Source organism: Eulemur rufifrons, chromosome 2 (assembly GCF_041146395.1).
Source record: "Eulemur rufifrons isolate Redbay chromosome 2, OSU_ERuf_1, whole genome shotgun sequence".
In the NCBI taxonomy this organism is placed as follows: domain Eukaryota; kingdom Metazoa; phylum Chordata; class Mammalia; order Primates; family Lemuridae; genus Eulemur; species Eulemur rufifrons.
Window position 1 is genome coordinate 57,362,960 of NC_090984.1, and position 21,223 is coordinate 57,384,182.

The 21,223-nt window shown below is 37.0% G+C and overlaps 3 protein-coding genes across 3 annotated transcripts; 2 read left to right on the forward strand and 1 right to left on the reverse strand.

The window, feature by feature from the left end:
* The first annotated feature begins 2,213 nt into the window (after positions 1-2,213).
* On the forward strand, positions 2,214-3,152 carry LOC138377371 (olfactory receptor 4F3/4F16/4F29-like). The gene has a single exon (XM_069462232.1). The coding sequence runs from the start codon at positions 2,214-2,216 to the stop codon at positions 3,150-3,152; it is 939 nt and encodes a 312-aa protein (XP_069318333.1).
* A 9,216-nt stretch (positions 3,153-12,368) lies between these two features.
* LOC138377380 (olfactory receptor 4F3/4F16/4F29-like) lies at positions 12,369-13,307 on the forward strand. The gene has a single exon (XM_069462241.1). The coding sequence runs from the start codon at positions 12,369-12,371 to the stop codon at positions 13,305-13,307; it is 939 nt and encodes a 312-aa protein (XP_069318342.1).
* Positions 13,308-17,661: 4,354 nt separating this feature from the next.
* On the reverse strand, positions 17,662-18,633 carry LOC138398109 (olfactory receptor 4F3/4F16/4F29-like). The gene has a single exon (XM_069492314.1). It carries the CDS (start codon positions 18,631-18,633, stop codon positions 17,662-17,664), a length of 972 nt encoding a protein of 323 aa, XP_069348415.1.
* Between the last annotated feature and the right edge of the window lie 2,590 nt (positions 18,634-21,223).

Here is a 21,223-nt window from a genome sequence, read left to right on the forward strand (position 1 = left end):
TAAGCTTTTCAGATCATGTGCTAAGTATTCAACAACAATTCTTTTTAAAAATCTTCTCAAGTTATCTTTGTTTTTTTCCCCTAATGCTCTCAGACTGGCACTTTAGTAGAACACAAAAGCAGACACTTGGGTTTTGCTGTAATGTCAAATTATTAGTAAAGTTTCTGAATCTTGACTCTCAACTTCAGTACCTAACATAATGTAAACTGGTAAAAGCCAGTTCGTTCAACTGCATCTGTCTGTGGACCACTGTTTCATAGTTTCAAAGAAACCAAATGTGAAAAAGTACAATCTATGCCTTTCAGATGCTTGCAGGCTATTCAGTGAGTTAGACTTGTACCTAGTTCACTGTAATATAAGGAATAGTAAAATAAATGCTAGTAATATAAAGCTAGATGTTGCAGATATGGTAAACATTTAATAAATCTTGAATATTGACATTTTTGTGAGGTAGGGAGTGGGAAGGAGGTGCTTCATTGCGTGAATAAGGCTGGTAGTCTTCGAGTGGTTGTAATTTTTTTTTTTTTTTTTTTTTTTTGAGACACAGTCTCGCTTTTTTGCCCTGGCTAGAGTGCCATGGCGTCAGCCTAGCTCATGTCAACCTCAGACTCCTGGGCTCAAGCGATCCTTTTGCCTCAGCCTCCTGAGTCGCTGGTACTACAGGGATGAGCCACCGTGCCCGGTTTTTAATTTTTTCTATATATTTTTAGCTCTCTAGATCATTTCTTTCTAGTTTTAGTAGAGATGGGGTCTCGCTCTTGCTCAGGCTGGTCTCGAACTCCTGACCTCAGAGATCCTCCCGCCTCAGCCTCCCAGAGTGCTAGGAATACAGACGTGAGCCACCGTGCCCGGCCAGGATGTAATATTAAATAGTTGAAAAACATGAATCATTTTGTGTGACTGGAGCAAGGCTCTTTTAGTACTGAAGCAAAAGTCAAAAGAATTTGGAGTTAAATTGCTGTTACCAATGTTAAGCAATCTTGTATCTCATGAGGAACATCACAGCAACTACTGTGGGAGAAAGTAGAAGGGGATTAAAACAGAGACAACTTGGACGAAGAGAATGCCTCCATGTGACAGTCACCACTGTCTCTGTGTGACAAGTAAAGCATCTGTGAGGATATTTGGTTGTCCTTCCCTACCCCCGCCACCTTTAATAAGGTGTGGTTAACAAAAATTGTAAATATTTATGGTGTGTAATGTGATGTTTTGATATATGTATACATTATAAAATGCTTAATTCAGGCTAATCAACATAGTCATCATTTCCCATACTTATCATTTCTTTGTGATGAGAACATTGAGGATCTACCCTCTTAGCAATTTCCAAGAGTGCAATACATTGTTATTAACTGTAGTAACTATGCTTCACAATAGACCTCTAGATTCATTCTCAGGTTTAACTGAAACATTGTACCCTGTGAATAACATCTTCCCATTGCATACCCCCTCACCAGCCCTTGTCAACCACTATTCAATCTCTAGCTGTATAAGTTTGATATCTTTAGATTCCACATACAAATGAGATCTTACAGAATTTGTCTTTCTGTCTGTCTTATTTCACTCAGCACAATTTCTTCTAGCTTCATCCATGTTATTGCAAATGACAGGATTTCCTTCTTTCTTAAGGCTGAAGAGTATACCATTGTATATATGTATACACCTCCCCTCTCAACACCATGTCTCTATCCATTCACCTGTCAGTGTACACTGAGGTTGTTTCCACATCTTGGCTCTTGTGAATAATGCAATGAACATGGGAGTGCAGATATCTTGCTGAGATACTGATTTCAATTCCTTTCTAAATATACCCAGAGTGGGATTTCTGGATCACATGGTAGTTTTATTTTAATTTCTTGAGGAACCTCCACAGTGTGTTTCATAATGACTGTGTGAATTTACATTTTCAAAAATAGGGTACAAGGGTTCCCTTACTCCACAGTCTTGACAACACTTGCTACTTTTTGTCTTTTTGATAGTAGGTATTCTAACAAGTATGAGATGATATCTCATCATTTACATTTGCACATCTCTTATGATTAGTGATGTTGACAATTTTTCATATACCTGTTGCCCATTTGGTTGGTTTTAATGCTAAAGTGGAAATATGCTTTCATTACTTGGACTTCTCCCCTTTTGGTTTACTAACAAAATGATCATAATTTACATTTTCTCCTATTTTTCTCCTTCAGGTAGCAATGCCCACACAGCCAATGGAGGGAGCAAATCACTCTGTGGTGTCAGAGTTTGTGTTCCTGGGACTCACCAATTCCTGGGAGATCCAACTTCTCCTCTTTGCGGTGTTCTCTATGTTTTATGTGGCAAGCATGATGGGAAATTCTCTCATTATACTCACTGTGACCACTGACCCTCACTTACACTCTCCCATGTATTTTCTATTGGCCAACCTCTCCTTCATCGACCTGGGCATTTCTTCTGTCACTTCTCCCAAGATGATTTATGACCTTTTCAGAAAGCACAAAGTCATCTCCTTTGGAGGCTGCATTGCTCAGATCTTCTTCATCCATGTCATTGGTGGAGTGGAGATGGTGCTGCTCATAGCCATGGCCTTTGACAGATACGTGGCCATATGTAAGCCTCTCCACTACCTGACCATCATGAGCCCACGAATGTGTATCTTCTTTTTAGTGGCTGCCTGGATGACAGGCTTCATCCACTCCGTGGTTCAGTTGGCTTTCATAGTAAACTTACCCTTCTGTGGTCCTAATGTGTTGGACAGCTTTTACTGTGACCTTCCTTGGTTTATCAAACTTGCCTGCACAGATACCTACCAACTAGAGTTCATGGTCATAGCCAACAGTGGCTTCATGTCTGTGCTCTCCTTTTTCATACTGATCATTTCCTATATCTTCATCATTCTCACTGTTCAGAAACATTCTTCAGCTGGTTCATCCAAGGCTCTGTCTACACTTTCAGCTCACATCACTGTGGTAGTCTTGTTCTTTGGTCCTTTGATATTCTTCTATACATGGCCATCTCCCTCCACACACCTGGATAAGTTTCTGGCCATCTTTGATGCAATTCTCACTCCTCTTTTGAATCCTGTCATCTACACACTCAGGAATCAAGAAATGAAGGTGGCAATTGGAGAAGTATGCAGACAGCTAGTGAATTACAGAAAGATCTCTTAAGTGATTGCTTGTATTGTGAGTGTTCTCATTGACTATTTAAGGACATTGCTGACGGTCAAACTCAGAGAGAATCTTCTCTTTGTCTTAACTGGATTGATTATCGACACTGATATTGGTTTTCTTTGGTTCTCACTTGGCAGCGAAAAACATCAACTTAACAAAAGAGAGAAGGACTTATAGATAAAATATTTGTAAAACAAAGATTATAATAATTTTGAGCTATAAGTCCTAAGGAATAATATTTATATAAAATAATCTGTAGAAATACAAGAGAGCAAGATCCTTTAAGGCCCTCAGAAGAGGGAACTATCTAACAGGAATCTGTCTCATATACAGGAATTTATGGCAGTATGCAATGGTGCATTCATAATGGGATATTCAAGTAGGTCCTCCTACTGTATCCCACAGCTTGCCCACATCTACCCCCCTTTTGTGTCTCTTTGAGGGCTGTGCAAGGAAAATAGCATGTTTGAGAGCACACATATAGGAGTCTAATGTATGCATACTTTTGTGTAGAAGCTATGTGAGCTATTTTTGGAATACCAAAAGAGAAATTGTCTTGATTGTTCTCCATGATCAACATTATGCTACTAAAACTCCTTAGGTTGTTGTTTGTTTGCTTTTTTTTTTTTTTTTTTTTTTTGAGACAGAGTCTCACCTGTTGCCTGGCCTAGAGCACTGTGGTGTCAGCCTAGCTCACAGTAGCCTCAAATTCCTGGGCTTTTGAGATCATCCTCCCTCAGCCTCTTGAGTAGCTGGAACTATAGGTGCACGCCACCATGCCTGGCTAATTTTTTTTCTATTTTTAGTTGAGATGGGTCTCGCTGATGCTCAGGTTGGTGCGAACACCTGAGCTCAAGCAATAATCCTGCGTTGGCCTCCAAGGGTGTTAGGATTACAGATGTGAGCCACTGTACCCGTCCTGCAGTTGGGGAATTTGAGCTTCGTATCTTGCAACTCTGGGTAGTTCGTGTTTAGAAGTCCTAATTTTCATAACAAGAGATAACATTTCTACCAGAGACATGAGTTTTATTTTGGTGTATGGCTATTGCCCAGGAAATTCAAAATTCTTGTGTGATGAACAAACAGGGAAGAACAATCACCATCCTGGCAGTAGTAATTGATCATTAGGAAAAAGTAAACCTGTTGTTAGGTAATGAAAGTAGGGAGGATAGAGTTTGGCACCAGCTGATCCACATGGGTGACTTTTAACATTCCCGTAGCCAGTTTTGGTGGTAGACGGACAAGTGCAGCAGCTGTGGCCTGAGAAGTACATAGTAAGCAGTGGCTTGGAATGCTCATGGAAGAGCACTGAGGTCAACTTATGAGCCAAATAGGACAGCAGATTTGTCAACTGAAGAATCTAGACTATATAGGAGAGGAGCGATATGAGTACCAGGTGTGGTTTCACAACTCACTTCAGGAGCAGGTTTTGTAATTCATCCCATTAGCTTTCCTCTAATAAAATGTGTTCAGGGTAAGAGGTGGACCAAAGCCCTGGAAGAGCTATTCCCAGAACCCAAGTGAAGCACGAAGATGCAAGTGGCTCCATGGTGGATGTCATGTATCCTCTGCTGTCACCCAGGTCCCCTCTTCATGACAGACAGATTTATTCCCCCAGCTGATGGAAGAGCTGTTGCCTGACATCTCTCATCAGTCTGCCCTCCTTGGAATGGCCTTGGCTAAAGAGAGTTGATTTAACCAAGACCATGTGCACTTTTGTGGCAGTTTCCTCCAACAGCCCACTTGAGACAATTCTGAAAGGTCATCCTAGGTTCAGAACTCCCTCCAAGGGTGGCTGAGGCCTTGTTGTAACTGCACTCTTGTCCAATTTCTTCCTCTGCCACATCTAGCTTAATCCCTACTTTCAAACAGAATTTATCCTGAGAGCACTCCTTGACAAACTTCCTGCGTGCTGATCTGAGAGTCTGGTAGGGAACTCAACCTTTGATGCAAAGGTTTTCCTGATCTCTGTCATATTACTGCCAGAGAAGGATATTGAGGATGTTGGTATTATATGGAATATTACGTTGGTTCAGTACTTTCATGTCATGGTAATTAGATCTAGTGAGCTAGCTACATAGAAGTAATAAGTACTCTAAATGCCTTAGTAAGAAGCACATGTGCCAGATGACGAAGGAAGATGAATCCTGCAAATGTTCAGGGACCTCACACAGCAGTGACTTTTATCTCTAAGTGGTTTGGTGGCATGCCATGGTACTTCTTCCAAAGTTGCTGCACCTCACAATGCCTGCCACAGAGAAAGAGGCCCAATCCTTGGTGAATTTCTTTGGAATTTGGAAGCAACATATTCTGTAATGAATATGTTGCTCCATCTCATTTATTGGGGAATCATAGGCTGCCAGATTCAAGTTGTGTCTGGAGCAAGAAAAGTCTCTGTACACAGTCTGCAAGGCAGTAGTAACCTGCATATGTAGAAGCTCAGACTCCTACTCCTTCACAGCATTGCTGAAAATTCTCTATGACCGATTAAGAGTGGAGGACAAAGCATGAGCCTGGTGTATGAATAGATATGCATATAATGCCTGCATCAGCTGTGGGTGATAAGCACTGTATTAAACCCTACTAAGAGATTGCCCTGAAGAATAGTGGCAAATGACAACTCTTCTAATGGGAAGAACTTTAGGGACATTTAGTTATATACTGTCTTTGGAAGGAGAGATGGCCCAAGATACTGATCTTACTAATTCTTGGGCAGGGCCAATGGTTTGTTTGGTTGTTCAGGGCCCAAGAAGGAGCAAGATTATAAAATTATTGGCATGGACTTCTGGGGAGAGATATGTATTTAGACTTCAAAGAAAAGCACAGAAAATGAAGACATTTATGCTCATATAAAGCCAATTAGAGGTTGGTAAGTGTCCAGGAGCAGATGACCTGCTCCTGTAGATCCAGTCAGTCCTTTTCCCCAGCTATCCTAGGACTGCTTAATTGGTACTAAACTGGCCATAGCAACATAGATGAAGTCTCTGCATAAAATCAACAACATGAATTTCCCTTCAGTAAGGCTGATCTGGCTGTCATCACTGCTGAGTGCCCAAGCTTACAACATAAAGGTCAAGAGTCAGTGCCCACTACAGTACTTATCTCACCATACTGTGAGGCTAGCTGTAGCTGTCCACCTTTTGGAAGATTCAACAGAGTTAAACTCTTCTTTTATTGATTTGGGAAAGGCTAATCTTCATATATGCACATATAAAAACTCCATGGAGATAAATATTATATATACATATATTATAAATATATATTTATTATCTGTAAATATATAGTATATAATTATATAATATAAATATGTTATAACACTCCTTCTTTACATTCATCTGTCTTTCTTTTTTCTTTCTTTCTTACTTTTCCTAGGTGCTGATTTGTCTTTCCAATGAATAGTGCTGCTGCCAGCACCACCATTCATGGATTTATAGAATAGCTTTACTGCTGTATCTGTTGCTATTGTGTCATATTCAATATTTCCTCTGGACATGTTTTTTTGGGAAATGAAGTGTGACAATGGGCTTATGCCCATGAACTTCACTAGATTTACTTGTGCTCTAACACCCAGAAACAAATGGCTTAATAGAGTAGTGGGATGGCCTAGTGAATGCTCTGCTTTTTTTGTATATTGTTTATATTTTATATTCATGTACTAGTAAGTATAATTTCATTTTTATTTAATAAAAGAAATGAGATCACTGACATTTTAGTCTGGCACAGCACTGACTCCTCTCACACATGGCTTATTTTATGGACCGTAGATCCTGACAACACACTCATTATGTGGACATTCAGTGTGTACTTGTATTACTCCAGACATAGAAAATCACTTTGATCCCGGGCTTGTTCTATATTTGCATAAGTAATTGTTAGAAAGTTCTTCCTGCTATTGGTTTATATTTGTGCTTTTAAACATGTTTATTTTCTTTTTCCCAGTTTATTGAGGTATAATTGACAAATAAAAAATTATATTTAAGATGTACAGTGACATGTAGTAGGGTTAGCGGTTGTGGTGTCCCAAGGAAGAATGCTTCCAAAGTGAGCATGGCTGGGACTGGTCTCTGACCACTTTGAGCTCCTTTTGTCACTAAACCAACAGATAGAAAGGGGTCTGCCTCTGACATTTGTGTGGCCTGGGGAAGAGCAAAAACAGAATTCCACAAGCCACATGTTGAAATATTTGGAAGTTTTAAATCAAGCTAACAAAATCCCAAGTAAAATAATTTCTTTTTTAACATATTGATCAATTTATCACAAAATGTATATTAATATATGCATCAATACACAGAAAATTTGGAAAGTCAGGTTTTCAGATTTTGGAATGTTTGGAATAAAATTACTGGGATCTGAGGACCAGAACGTGATCTAGAAGTAGGGGCAAGGACTCCAGGTGGACACGTCTCGTGGCTTCTTAAAATCTTCACACCATGGTGAAGGGCATGACCAGGAAATGGCCATTTTAGCGTCTTTTGTAGGATGGGGAGCAAGCAGGGAAGGGAATTCTCTTGCTTGGGTCTAAGGACAGTACTGCTTGTCAGGCTGACACATTCCAAATACTGATGGAAAGTTGGTTCCTACTCCACAGTGGGGACAAGAAGCATTAAGTCCAGAACTCTGGGAATATACTGGGGCTGCTGCTTAGTACTTTTTGCCCGTAGTTCTCATCAATGGAAAACAATGGCAATCCATCAAAAAAAGGATCATCTGAAGATTGATATCCTATAGGAATAATTTTAGGGATAAAATAATTTGTTTATCCCACAGGAAGGGTGCCCTGTCTAGCCTAGGTACTGATGGAAGCTAAGATGAACTGATGGAATTTCTGTTATCAAAATAGACCTCATGATCAGCTACAGAAATGGAGATTTTGACAGTTATATTTTGTGTTAATTACCTTTTTCTTTCTCTATTTTCCACTAGTTAATTCATATGAAGGACATTGGTAGAGACTGGCATTTTGGGTTTAGAGTACTCTGCAAAGATGTAACTATTTCTCCTATGATACAAAATTTCATCTATCCTGATATTATTTGTCCTGCCCTGATTGCTCCCTGTATAAATGAGTGGATAAAGAAGTAAAAGAGTAAAAGTAAAGTAAAGTAAAAGAATAGCTTCCGTTTGTCCCTCCAAATGTTGTTCACTCTCAACCCTTCTCCACCTAACTTTGTTTAGAGTACATATTAAGTTTAAGAGTATTTATTAAGCTCTTCTCCAGTTACCTATTTTGAGTGTGCCATCTCTTATCTTGGAAGGATCTTGATTGATACAAGTATATAAAACTGAAAGTGAAATTCCTTGTTTTCTTGCTTAACAATTGCACTGCCCTGAAATACTTATTATAGAAAGTTTATTGTCTATTTTTCTAGATACATATATATTTATATGCACAGTCACATACTATATGGTGTGCTGTCCACTGTTTCACTCAACAGCATTTTGTGGTTGTCTTTAACTATAGAGATTTTGAGCTTGCTTTTCAGTGGCTTCAGAGAATTTCACTGTATGGATATAGCATAACTTCTTTAATTTATCATCAACTGATAGATGTTTTAAGTGTTTCACTTACTGTTAAGCTCTAAGCACTGGAAAGAACTTCTGCACAGCTAAATCTCAGAACATGTCCATAATTACTCAGTATATGATTGTATAAAAATGAAATGTTGTATATATTCTTCTATTTACTGTATAAAAGTTTGGCACATTGACTTGTATGAAAATGATCTAGTGACTATTTAATTTTTTGAGTTAAAATTTACTTATTTTAAGGGATTAATTATAATGAGTAATTATCAATAGTTCCAACAAAATAGCACAAAGATATTATACAAAAAATTGCACTTTTGTTTCCCTCTTTGTCTCTAGTGTCTTATTATGAGTTTTTATATGCTTTGGTTGCATTGGACCAAGGAAATAGTTCTCTAGGGGCAAAGTAACCAATCCATGAGCTCCTTCTAAACCGTCGTGTTTTTGCAGCATCACTTGGTCACTGTGCTCTTGAGGTCTATGTAATGAGCTTCATGTCTTCCTATGGCAGGATATTATATGGCACTTTATGTTAGAGGACACAGGAAAATCTCAAAGTCCCTGAAGATGCTGGTCTCTTTATACAGGTAATGGAATGATGGAAATACATTTAACACTGTGAAGAGTGGCTTTATTCTTTTTTCTTGTTGGAATTGCTATGGACATGAATCTCATCCTAAGGTACATGCATTCATCCTCAAGTAAAGTAGATAGAGTCCAGAATAAGGAATTGAATAGCACAGGAGAATAATTATGAAAAAGTTTATTAACATATTAGAAAAGGTTAACTGAACTTGACTTTGAACTAGAATTATATTGTGTCTAGGGAAATGTGAAAGACATTGGAAAAAGCCAAATGGCTTTATAATGTTTGGATTCAGTATATGTTGTAATTAATCACTCTGTTCTCATTGATGATTATATGAATGATTCTCTTCTTCTGCCACTTGGTAAAAATTCAAGAAAATTGATGACACATGAAATTAGAATGATAAAGTTAATTATATTTTTTATCTCAATTTTCTTTTCAAAAGAGATGGGTAAAAACTGATGATGTTCTGTAACAAGGGAAGCAAGTTTATCATCAACTTATCAAGTTTACAAGGTGGAAAGCAGTTTCACAGATACCTGAATAGAAATAAAAGACATGGATACCAAAATACCTAAAGCTGAATAAATAACTCCAATGTAATGTCATTTAAAAATGCTATGTGAAAAATTTAAAAACAAAATAGTACATAAAACTACCAGTGGTTAGATTGAGTTTTCCTGGTCTCTTATGTTGTTCAGACTTAGAGTATTTTTATTAATTTTATCTTTGAACTATTAATATAAGTAGAATGAAGAAGGCTTACATATGCTGACAAAAATAATTTTGGGGATGAAAATGAGAATAAAATTCTAAGAGTAAATATAAAAGATATTAAGTTTGTTGAGTCTTGTGAACAGAAAGCTAAGGAGCAACTTAGTTTGTGGCATTTACATATATAAAGTTTTATTTGATCAAATAGCTGAGTTAAAACTTTTATTATTTTATCCCCACAATTTACCCAGTGAAGTTAGTGTTATTAATTCAATTTGATAGACAAATAAACTGAAGCTCAAGAGTTTAAGTAACTTGTCCAGTCTCAACTTGTCAGTGGTTGAACTATGGTATAAATCTTGGTTTTCTGAATACAAAGCCCACATTCTTTCTACTATACCATATTACTTCTCTAAATAAAACTAAAATTACAGTATAATATGATAAATCCTTACACAGAGGCTTCAATAGAATGTTTTCCACTACATTATGATGTTCTTCATACATTTAAGCTTTTCAGATCATGTGCTAAGTATTCAACAGCAATTCTTTTTAAAAATCTTCTCAAATTATCTTTGTTTTTTCTCCCTAATGCTTCTCAGACTGGCACTTTAGTAGAACACAAAAGCAGACCCTTCAGTTTTGCTGTAATGTCAAATTATTAGAGAAGTTTTTGAATATTGATTCTCAACTTCAGTACCTATCATAATGTAAACTGGTAAAAGCCAGTTCGTTCAACTGCATCTGTCTGTGGACCACTGTTTCATAGCTTCAAAGAAACCAAATGTGAAAAAGTACAATCTATGCCTTTTAGATGCTTGCAGGCTATTTGGTGAAGTAGACTTGTACCTACTTCACTGTAATATAAGGGATAGTATAATAAATGCTAGTAATATAAAGCTAGATGTTGCAGATATGGTAAACATTTAATAAATCTTGAATACTGATATTTTTGTGAGGTAGGGAGTGGGAAGGAGGTCCTTATTTGCGTGAATAAGGCTGGTACCCTTGGAGTGGATGTAATATTAAATAGTTAAAAAACATCAATCGTTTTGTGTGACTGAAGCCAAGCTATATTAGTACTGAAGCAAAAATCAAAAGAATTTGGAGTTAAATTGCTGTTACCAATGTTGAGTAATCTTGTATCTCATGAGGAACATCACAGCAACTACTGTGGGAGAAAGCAGAAGGGGATTAAAACAGAGACAACTAGGTGGAAGAGAACACCTCCATGTGACAGTCACCACTGTCTGTGTGTCAGGATAATTACAGAATCTGTGAGCATATTAGGTTGTCCTCCCCTACCCCTGCAAGCTTTAGTAAGGTGTGGTTAACAAAAATTGTATATAGTTATGGTGCATGATGTGATGTTTTGATATATGTATACGTTATAAAATGCTTAATTCAAGCTAATCAACGTATTCATCATTTCCCATACTTATCATTTCTTTGTGGTGAGAGCATTGAAAATCTCCACTCTTAACAATTTCCAAGAGTGTAATATATTGTTATTAACTCTAATAACTATACTTCACAACAGACCTCTAGAATTTATTCTCTGGTTTTACTGAAACATTGTACCCTGTGAATAATATCTCCCCATTCCTCACTCCCTCACCAGCTCTTATCAACCACTATTCTGATCTCTAGTTCTGAAAGGTTGATTTCTTTAGATTCCACATATAAATGAGATCTTACAGAATTTGTCTTTCTGTGTCTTTCTTATTTCACTTAGCACAATTTTTTCTGGCTTCATCCATGTTGTTCCAAATGACAGGATTTCCTTCTTTCTTACAGCTGAAGAATATTGCATTGTACATGTGTATACACCTCCCCTCTCAACCCATGTCTCTATCCATTCACCTGTCAGTGTACACTGCTGTTGTTTCCACGTCTTGGCTCTTGTGAATAATGCTGTAAAGAACATGGGAGTGCAGATATCTCACTGAGATACTTTTTAAATTGCTTTCTATATGTACCTGGAGTGGGATTTCTGGATCACATGGTAGTTTGATTTTTAATTTCTTAAGGAACCTCCACAGTGTGTTTCATAATTGCTATATGAATTTACATTTTCACCAAAAGGGTAGCAGAGTTCCCTTATTCCACAGCCTCACCAACACTTGTTACTTTTTGTCTTTTTTGGTGATAGGTTATCTAACAGGCATGAGATGATATCTTGTCATTTAAAATTTCCATGTCCCTGATGATTAGGGATGTTGACAATTTTTCATATACCTGTTGCCCATTTGGTTGGTTTTAATGCTAAAGTAGAAATATGCTTTCATTACTTTGACTTCTCTCCTTTTGGTTCATTAATAAAATGATCATAATTTACATTTTCTCCTATTTTTCTTCTTTAGGTAGCAATGCCCACACAGGCAATGGATGGAGTAAATCACTCTGTTGTGTCAGAGTTTGTGTTCCTGGGACTCACCAATTCCTGGGAGATCCAACTTCTCCTCTTTGTGTTCTCCTCTGTGTTTTATGTGGCAAGCTTGACGGGAAATTCTCTCATTATGCTCACTGTGACCACTGGCCCTCACTTACACTCTCCCATGTATTTTCTATTGGCCAACCTCTCCTTTGTTGACCTGGGTATTTCTTCTGCCACTTCTCCCAAGATGATTTATGACCTTTTCAGAAAGCACAAAGTCATCTCCTTTGGAGGCTGCATTGCTCAGATCTTCTTCATCCATGTCATTGGTGGAGTGGAGATGGTGCTGCTTATAGCCATGGCCTTTGACAGATACGTGGCCATATGTAAGCCTCTCCACTACCTGACCATCATGAGCCCACGAACATGCATCTTTTTTTTACTGGCTGCCTGGATTACAGGCCTCATCCACTCTGTTGTTCAGTTGGCTTATGTAATAAACTTACCCTTCTGTGGTCCTAATGTGTTGGACAGCTTTTACTGTGACCTTCCTCGGTTTATCAAACTTGCCTGCACAGATACCTACCAACTAGAGTTCATGGTCATAGCAAACAGTGGATTCATGTCTGCGATCTCCTTCTTCATACTGATCATTTCCTATATCATCATCATTCTCACTGTTCAGAAACACTCTTCAGCTGGTTCATCCAAGGCTCTGTCTACACTTTCAGCTCACATCACTGTGGTGGTCTTGTTCTTTGGTCCTTCGATATTCTTGTACACATGGCCATCTCCCTCCACACACTTAGATAAGTTTCTGGCCATTTTTGATGCAGTTCTCACTCCTCTTCTGAATCCTATCATCTACACATTCAGGAATCAAGAAATGAGGATGGCAATGAGGAAAGTATGCAGACAGCTAGTGAATTACAGGAAGATCTCCTAAGTGATTTCTTGTATTGTGAGTGTCCTCATTGACTTTTTAAAGCCATTGCTGATGGTCAAATTCAGAGAAGCTTCTTTTTGTCCAAACTGGATTGATTATCCACACTTATATTGGGTGTGTCTGGTCTTTACTTATCCAGGGAAAGACATTAACTTAGGAAAACAGAGAAGAAAGTATACATACAATATTTGTAAATCAGAGAGTATAGTACCTTTGAGCTGTAATTCCTAAGGAATAATTTTTATATAAAATAATTCTTAGAAACACAAGAGTGGAAGCTTCTTTACGGCCCTCAGAAGATTTTTGGCAGTGTGCAATGGTGCATTCATAAAGGGTGATTGAACTTGGTTCTCCTGGTATATCCCACCACTTACCCACATTTACCCCTCTTTTGGGTCTCTGTCAGGGCTGTGCAAGGAGAATAGCATCTTTGACAGCACACTTACAAGATTCTAATGGATGCATGCTTTTGGGTAGAAGCTGTTTGAGCTATTTTTGGAAATCCAAGAGAGAAAGAAGAATAAGTCATGATTTTTCTCCATGATCAACATTATGCTACTCAACACCATTCAGTTTTAATTCCCCTTTGCCCCTCCTTTTTCCTCAGCCACAGTGTACTCTCTGGGCCAGGGCCCTTTTCCTTTCCTCTCTCAGGCCTTCTTCCTTCTCTTTTCCATTCACTCATCCCTTCTTCTCTCCCACTTCCTTTTACCCCATTCTCTTTCTTCTTCTAACCTCCCATTACTTCTGTCCCTCTTAAATTGCTCTCTTAACAGTTCTTGTAAAATGTCTGCTCCACAGGTTTCATGTCTGGATGAACTTGTGTGTGGTTTGGTCTCAAGGCCTCAGCTGTGAAGTGTCAGCCTAGTGGAAACAGCCAAATGACAAGGATAGAATCACTGAGTTTTCTTTCCTTTTTTTTTTTTTTTATAAAACCATCAACTCTGAGGATGCAAACATTTCCAAAGTTTTAGCATATATCATTGCTTCTTTACAGACTCATTATTTGTGTGTGTGTGTGTGTGTGTGTGTGTATATTTGTATACAACTAAGACAAACAGAGTTTACTTTCTGAATCTTCTATAGCTTTCTATTGCCATTAGGTTTTCTCTTTTACTATCCTCTTTCACATTCTGAACTATCCAGACACTTTATCTTAGGGTGAATCTAACCTTTTCCCACTGATAAACACAGTCAGATCCCACTACCTTGCATGGTCATATTTCTTGGTCACTAGAACTTCTAGTATAGTTTCATTCACCTATATTAATTATTAATATGATGTTTAAACAGTGTAACTAACTTATATTTCACTAAGAGTTCTTGAAGGTAACTTAGATCCGTCTGTCTCATGTCTCTGTCATTTTAGTAGACCAGCAGAGCTCATGAGCACCTTAAATACAACGCCTTACCACCACACACAGCCTATTCATATCTTCTCAAAGGTAGTAAATGTTATTTATAAAGTAGGAAAAATGAACACATTCACTAACAAGATCCAAAGGCACAGACACTCCATAAAGGTATAGGTAAAGTGACACACGTGCACACATGTGAACGCACAAACATAGACCCTCACCGGGACAAATGTTTCAATATTCAATATTTAATCTTATTTAAAATTATCCAAATGAGCACTAATTACTGTATTTAACACTAAACCAAGGATTAAAAGACTAAGCATCTTAGATCTTATGTTTAAGTGGACATACTGCAGAACTGTCATCATTTTAACTCAAATTGATTGAACGTGTAATTTTATATCTTTCTTAATTTTACATGCTTGTTTTCTGTTCCATACTGATAAGATAAGGGGGAGGATATACAGCTGTTTTGTAAAAAATATTATTAAAATGTTCTGAACTGTTCAAGAATTTATTTCATTTACTTTTTAAATGACAAATATATATATTTATCATGTACAACATAATACCTTGAAATATGTATATTGTCGAGTGGCTAAATCAAGATAATTACCATATGTATAACCTCATATATTTATCATTTTTTTTGATGGCAATGCTTAAAATATATTCTCTTAGTAAATTTCAAGAGTACAATACACTTATTAAATATGGTCACCATTTTGAATTTATCTCTCCTATCTAACTGAATTTTCTATCCTTTACCAACATCTCCCCAACCTCCTTCCTTACACTCCCTGCTAAAGCCCCTCATAACCGCCATTCCACTCTCTGTTTCTATAAGTTCAACTTTTTAAGATTCCACATGTAAGTGAGATAATACAGTATTACCCTTGTGTGCCAGCTTATTTCACTTTTCCCCCAGGTTCATTCATGTTTTAGTAAATGATAGAATTTCCTTCTTTTATAAAGTAAGAGTACTCCATTGCACGTGTGTGTGTACACATATATACACATACACACATATATTTATGTGCATGCCACATTTTATTTATCCATTGTCTATCTGTCAATAGACACCTTGATTGATTCCATATCTTGGCTGTTGTGAATAATGCTGCAGTGAATGTGAGAGTGCACATATCTCTTCCACATAGTGATTTACTTCCTTAGATATATACCCAGCAGTGGGATTGCTGGATCATATAATTGTTCTATTTTTTAATTTTTGAGGAACCGTCATTACGTTTTTTGTACTAATTTACATTCTCTCCAAAAGGATGGAAGGGGAAACTCAATGCTCAAACCAATTAGGAGGAGAGGAATGAGAGGACTTGGAATAAGAAAATGACACTGAAAAGGAAGAGGAAGGGACATATTAGAAAGAATAATAGACAAAATTGTAGTGGGTGGGAGCAAAGTCTAGGCATCTCCAGTATTCTACCTTGAGAAAACTGAACAGCATCACCAATCTAGGTGAGAAATGCAGAAAGAAGAGCCCATTTTCTAAGGGGAAAGGGAAAAGTTTAATAAAAGTTATATGTGGAATTCCCCTATCAAGTTATGTTGTCTGAGGTTGAGGAAAGAAGTCAGAACTGCTGTTAGATATTTGGGAGGATATTTCAGAGGTATGAAACACTTAATATGAAAATTTTTTAGTACGTAAAAGCAAGCACTTCAAAGAGGAGTGCCAATGTATCTATCTTGTAGTTCAAGAGGATCTAACATTTTAGCTGAGGTTCAATGATAAATTTGTACAAAGGAGAGGGTGAAGATTTGTCAGAAATATTAATTCCATCCTTGAACATTGCTCTTCCAATCTTTTACTAATACTCTATTGCTGCCACTACAAGGATTGCTACAGGTCATTCTGGGGCTCATGGAGGGAGTGCAGGCCAGCTTCCTAACAGGTTCTTTAATCTACACTTGAGTAATAGTGTGTTCAGTTGATACTTGCCCCTACTCATTTGGTAACTCAGAGAAATAAGTAAGATGTTCTCTTTGAATAGTCACTTATACTATTTTTGAATAGCATATTTATTTTTAAAATAATTACATACAATAAATTTTATCACATAGAAAGCTTAATGTATATCTTCATTGTATTTTTATATCTCTCCATTTATAGTCAGTTTTGTAACTTTTTATAATTTCTACACTTCGTATTTGCTTTTCGTTTACTTATAAACCTGGTTCACATAAAATAGAAACCTTTTACATTTTATTCATTTCTCCTCAAATCAATGTCTCCTGTTTTTAACTCCAAAATATTTGATCCATTTATAATCAGTAAATATTTACATAGTTTTCTTTGCCATATAAAAGTAATGGCTATATGTTCAGGAAATGATTGGAATAAAACATAATTGTCACAGACATTGATTGAGTGGTTTAGAAATTTATAACTCCTGGTCTCAAAACATTTTATTGGTTAATAGTATCAAATTTTCCCGATTCTCTCTCTATGATTTTCCCCAAATTTCACTTCTGATTCTAACTAAATCTAAAAATCTTAGTATTAACTACATCTGAGTGTGGGTGAGCAAATTTAGATTTAAAAGCCTCAAATTCTCAAAGCTATCTAGGAAATTATCCTCATTTTATTATTCCTCCATGTATGTAGACACCGAAAAACTCAGAGAGCATGAATATAGGTACATATCTGGACTAGAAGAGATTTGCCTTTTGAGAATCAGTGCCAAAGATAAGTGTCCAACATTTGGTGTTAATGGGAAATATGCCCAGGATGTGAGATTTCAGCAAACACCATCACTGAAGTCTTCAATAATATACAAGGACACCACATTCCAAGGCTAACTTCACTCCTTCTCAATATTTTTAGGATCCTCAGAACAGGGGTTCCTTATGAAGAACAGACCAGATCAGAACAGAGTCCTTGAAAAGAGAGTTCATAGTCGATACTGAAAACACTAACTAAACTGAAAAGTTTTGTGAAAGGTTTAATTAAAGAGATTAATTTCCAAGAATACTCAAGATGAATCTGAATTTCTTGAACTGTACATAAAAAAACTCTTCCTGAAACTTATAGCCTTAACAAACAGTCTCCTCATTGCCACCTTCATGTCCTTATTTCTAAATGTGTAGATGACAGGATTCATAAAAGGAGTGATGAGGACATCAAAGATAGCTAAAAATTTATCTATGGGTAAGGTAGGGAATGGCCACACATAGACAATAATGCAAGGACCAAAGAAGAAAACCACAACAGTGATGTGAGCTGAGAGGGTAGAGAGGGCCTTGGATGAACCACCTGAAGAGCGTTTACGAATCGTGACCAGGATGAAGGTGTAAGACAAAATCAAGATGAAGAAGGTGCCCATGGAGATGAAACCGCTGTTGGCAGTGACCAGAAACTCCAGTCTATATGTGTCTATACACGCAAGTTTGATGAAGCGAGGAAAATCACAATAAAAGCTATCCATTTTGTTGGGACCACAAAAGGGTAAGTTTACAACAAAAGCCAGTTGGGCCACAGAGTGGATGAGTCCGATGGTCCAAGCAACAGCCGTAAGAGAAATGCACATTCTTAAGCGCATGATGGTCAGGTAGTGGAGGGGCTTACAGATAGCAACGTATCGATCATAGGCCATGACTATGAGCAGCACCATCTCTGTGCCCCCCACGGTGTGAATAAAGAACATCTGGGTAATGCACCCTTTCAAGGAGATGACTTTATGTTTTCTGAAAAGGTCATAAATCATTTTGGGGGTTGCAATGCTGGAAACACCAGTATCAATGAAGGAGAGATTTGCCAGCAGGAAGTACATTGGGGAATGTAAGTGGTGGTCTGAAATGATGGTGAGCACAATGAGAAGGTTTCCCAGCATACTTGCTGCATAAAATATTGTGAAAAACAGACAAAGGAGAATCTGAATCTCCCAAGAACTGGTGAGTCCCAGCAAGAAAAATTCAGACACCACCGAGTGATTTCCTCCATCCATCAATTTCTTGTACAAGGCTGACTTGAAGTTACCTGAAGGGTACAGCAGGAGGAAAACATAAATTTTAAGTTGAGAGAGACATCCTGGATATAGAGTAATGACTCAAATGTCAGAAATTGAAGATACCTTGCCATTTTACACAGAATTTACATAGTACAAGATTCACAGAGAGCCGGCCCTGGAACTTTTGCCGCACCCAGATCTTTGGTATCATTTAATCATGTAGCCTCAAATTTAGTTTGGGCTTTCGAGTATAATCAAGAAGGGAAAATATATACAAAGGCATCTAAAATTTTAAGTAGAGCTATGTCAGGAAGTAGAGAGACATACTTCCTAATTTCTACATGGAAAAAAAATGCCCCAGAATGGAAACCTGCTAAAATAGAGGAAAGTTATTTATTTTTGTCTGTATTATGTAGCCACCTTACTACATTCTATAGTTTTTTGCTGAAATATCTTGGATTTTCTAGGTTTACAATGATGTCATCAGCAAAAAGAGATCACTTTTCACATCTTTAATTTTTATAGGTTTGATTAAGATAGTATTCATTTCATTACCCCCTTATTAACATGGAAGTCCTGCTACACTTTTCTGTTCATGGCTACCACCCTTTTCTAGTGACACAATTCTCTACTCTTATTTTAAAATAAGCAGTCAACTATGTCCCATACCAATGTGGTCTATTTCCTTCCTGCTTTCCCCCAAAACCAATTAAGATGAGACCTTTGGAATACTTTTTTGTCTGTCTTATTTTCTCTTTTCCCCACTCAGTTCTTTTTTATCCTTCTCGAACTACTATTGGTTTTACCTAATATGCCTCCTGAATCTATCCTCCCTGTTATGTTTCCTTTCATGATTTTCATCTCATTATCTTTATCTTGTGTGCTTTTTGATACCCATTGCACCTAATCTTCCAGCCTCAAATTCAAATTTCAAAAATAATCATTTAGGCTAAGCTCAGTGTCATGTGCCTGTAGTGTGTAGCTACTCAGGATGCAGCGGTAGGAAGATTGCTTGAGCCCAGGAGTTAGAAGCTACAGTGAACTCTGATTGTCCCTGTGAATAGCCACTGCACTCCAGTTTGGACAGCATAGCAAGACCTTGTCTCTTACAAAAAAAAAAAAGGAATAATTTTGCTCTTTAAATTGTTCAGCTCCAGAGGGTCTTGTCTATGCAGCACTTGAATCTCCTTAATTGCTATTACTATGTTTTGTTGAAATTCGTATCTGCTTTTTCCAGCAGCCATGTATCAAAGATCAACCTAATACTACATATACTTAATATGTGTTATGAATATAAATTATGGGATTTGAGAGGAACAATCAGAAATCATGTATATCAACCATTTGATTCCTAGGTTCTTTCTAGATATCCAGTCTTGTCTGATATTTTTTACTCTCTAATCTCTCCAGGGATGTAAATGCCACCTAAAACACAATGGTAGACTCTTTGTCAAGTGTTGTTAGAATCATAACTTGAGTTCTACCATAGAAATGTTCCTAAAAATCTGTGAAATAAATAAATACCATGGCATTGGGGTTTGAAATAAAGTATTATTCTCAATAATAATATTTTTATATATTGCTTTAGGATGAAGTGAATGAAGAAAAGCTAAATTCATAGTTTGATATTTTTTAAAGACACAAACTTAGAATTGAACTCATCTCCAACATTTTCTGTCACAATGAAGGCTGACCTTGAAGACAAGTAAAATTTTCTCTACAAGATAACAAAGACTGAGAATTTAAAATAAAAAGTCAATCATGTTAATCTTTCTAAATCTGAATTTGGGTATTATGTAGTTTATTTAAACTAGTTTTTTTCCTTCTTATGTTTCATGATCTGGAGAAACAGATGTAACATATTGGCTGAAAATGAAGGGTCAGAAGTCAAGCTGGTGGGTTTAAACTTGACTTCCCACTTACCCTAACCTTAGATAAGTTACCTATCTCATTATCTCTAAGTTTACTCATCTCTTAAATTTGGTAATAATAGTTCTGGCCTCAAACAGGGCTAGGAATAAAGAGTTTAGAACTGTATTTGACACATAGGAAGAACTCAATAACTGTTAGCTATAATGATACTGTTATAAACATCCTTAGTGGCATTAAACTCTCCTGGTAATTCTCCTAATTCTTAAACTCCTCCTTTTATTAATTCCCCAATTTTTCATTTTTCTTTCACTATGTACACAAGAACATTATTTAAGATCTTGCTTGCTCTCTTCTCCTAATGGGCTTTCTGTTTGATCTTATTATACCCTCCCCAAAAGCTTGACCACTATTTGAGAGGCAGTATATATGGAGGGGTCTAGTAGTATCCCTAGCATACAAATGCTAGTTGAATCTGAGAAAGTATATCATTCATCCTAAACAATATAGTCTGTTTCCCTCAGCCTACTAAGCAGTATCACCTATATGCTTGCATATGAATCATGTGCACGTGAAATTTTACATGACTACAACAAAACTCAGTCGATCCCTTATTTCCCAATGCAGCTTTTCCTGCAGATCTATTATAATATTGCCAGCATCTCATCCATACTGCTTCTTTCAAATCTCTTATTTACTTTCACTAACCATTACTGAA

What these genes read in the sequence shown, in the direction of transcription:
- LOC138377371 (XM_069462232.1), top strand. Translation starts at nt 2,214, where the DNA reads ATGGAGGGAGCAAATCACTCTGTGGTGTCAGAGTTTGTGTTCCTGGGA.
- LOC138398109 (XM_069492314.1), bottom strand. Translation starts at nt 18,633, where the DNA reads ATGGATGGAGGAAATCACTCGGTGGTGTCTGAATTTTTCTTGCTGGGA.
- LOC138377380 (XM_069462241.1), top strand. Translation starts at nt 12,369, where the DNA reads ATGGATGGAGTAAATCACTCTGTTGTGTCAGAGTTTGTGTTCCTGGGA.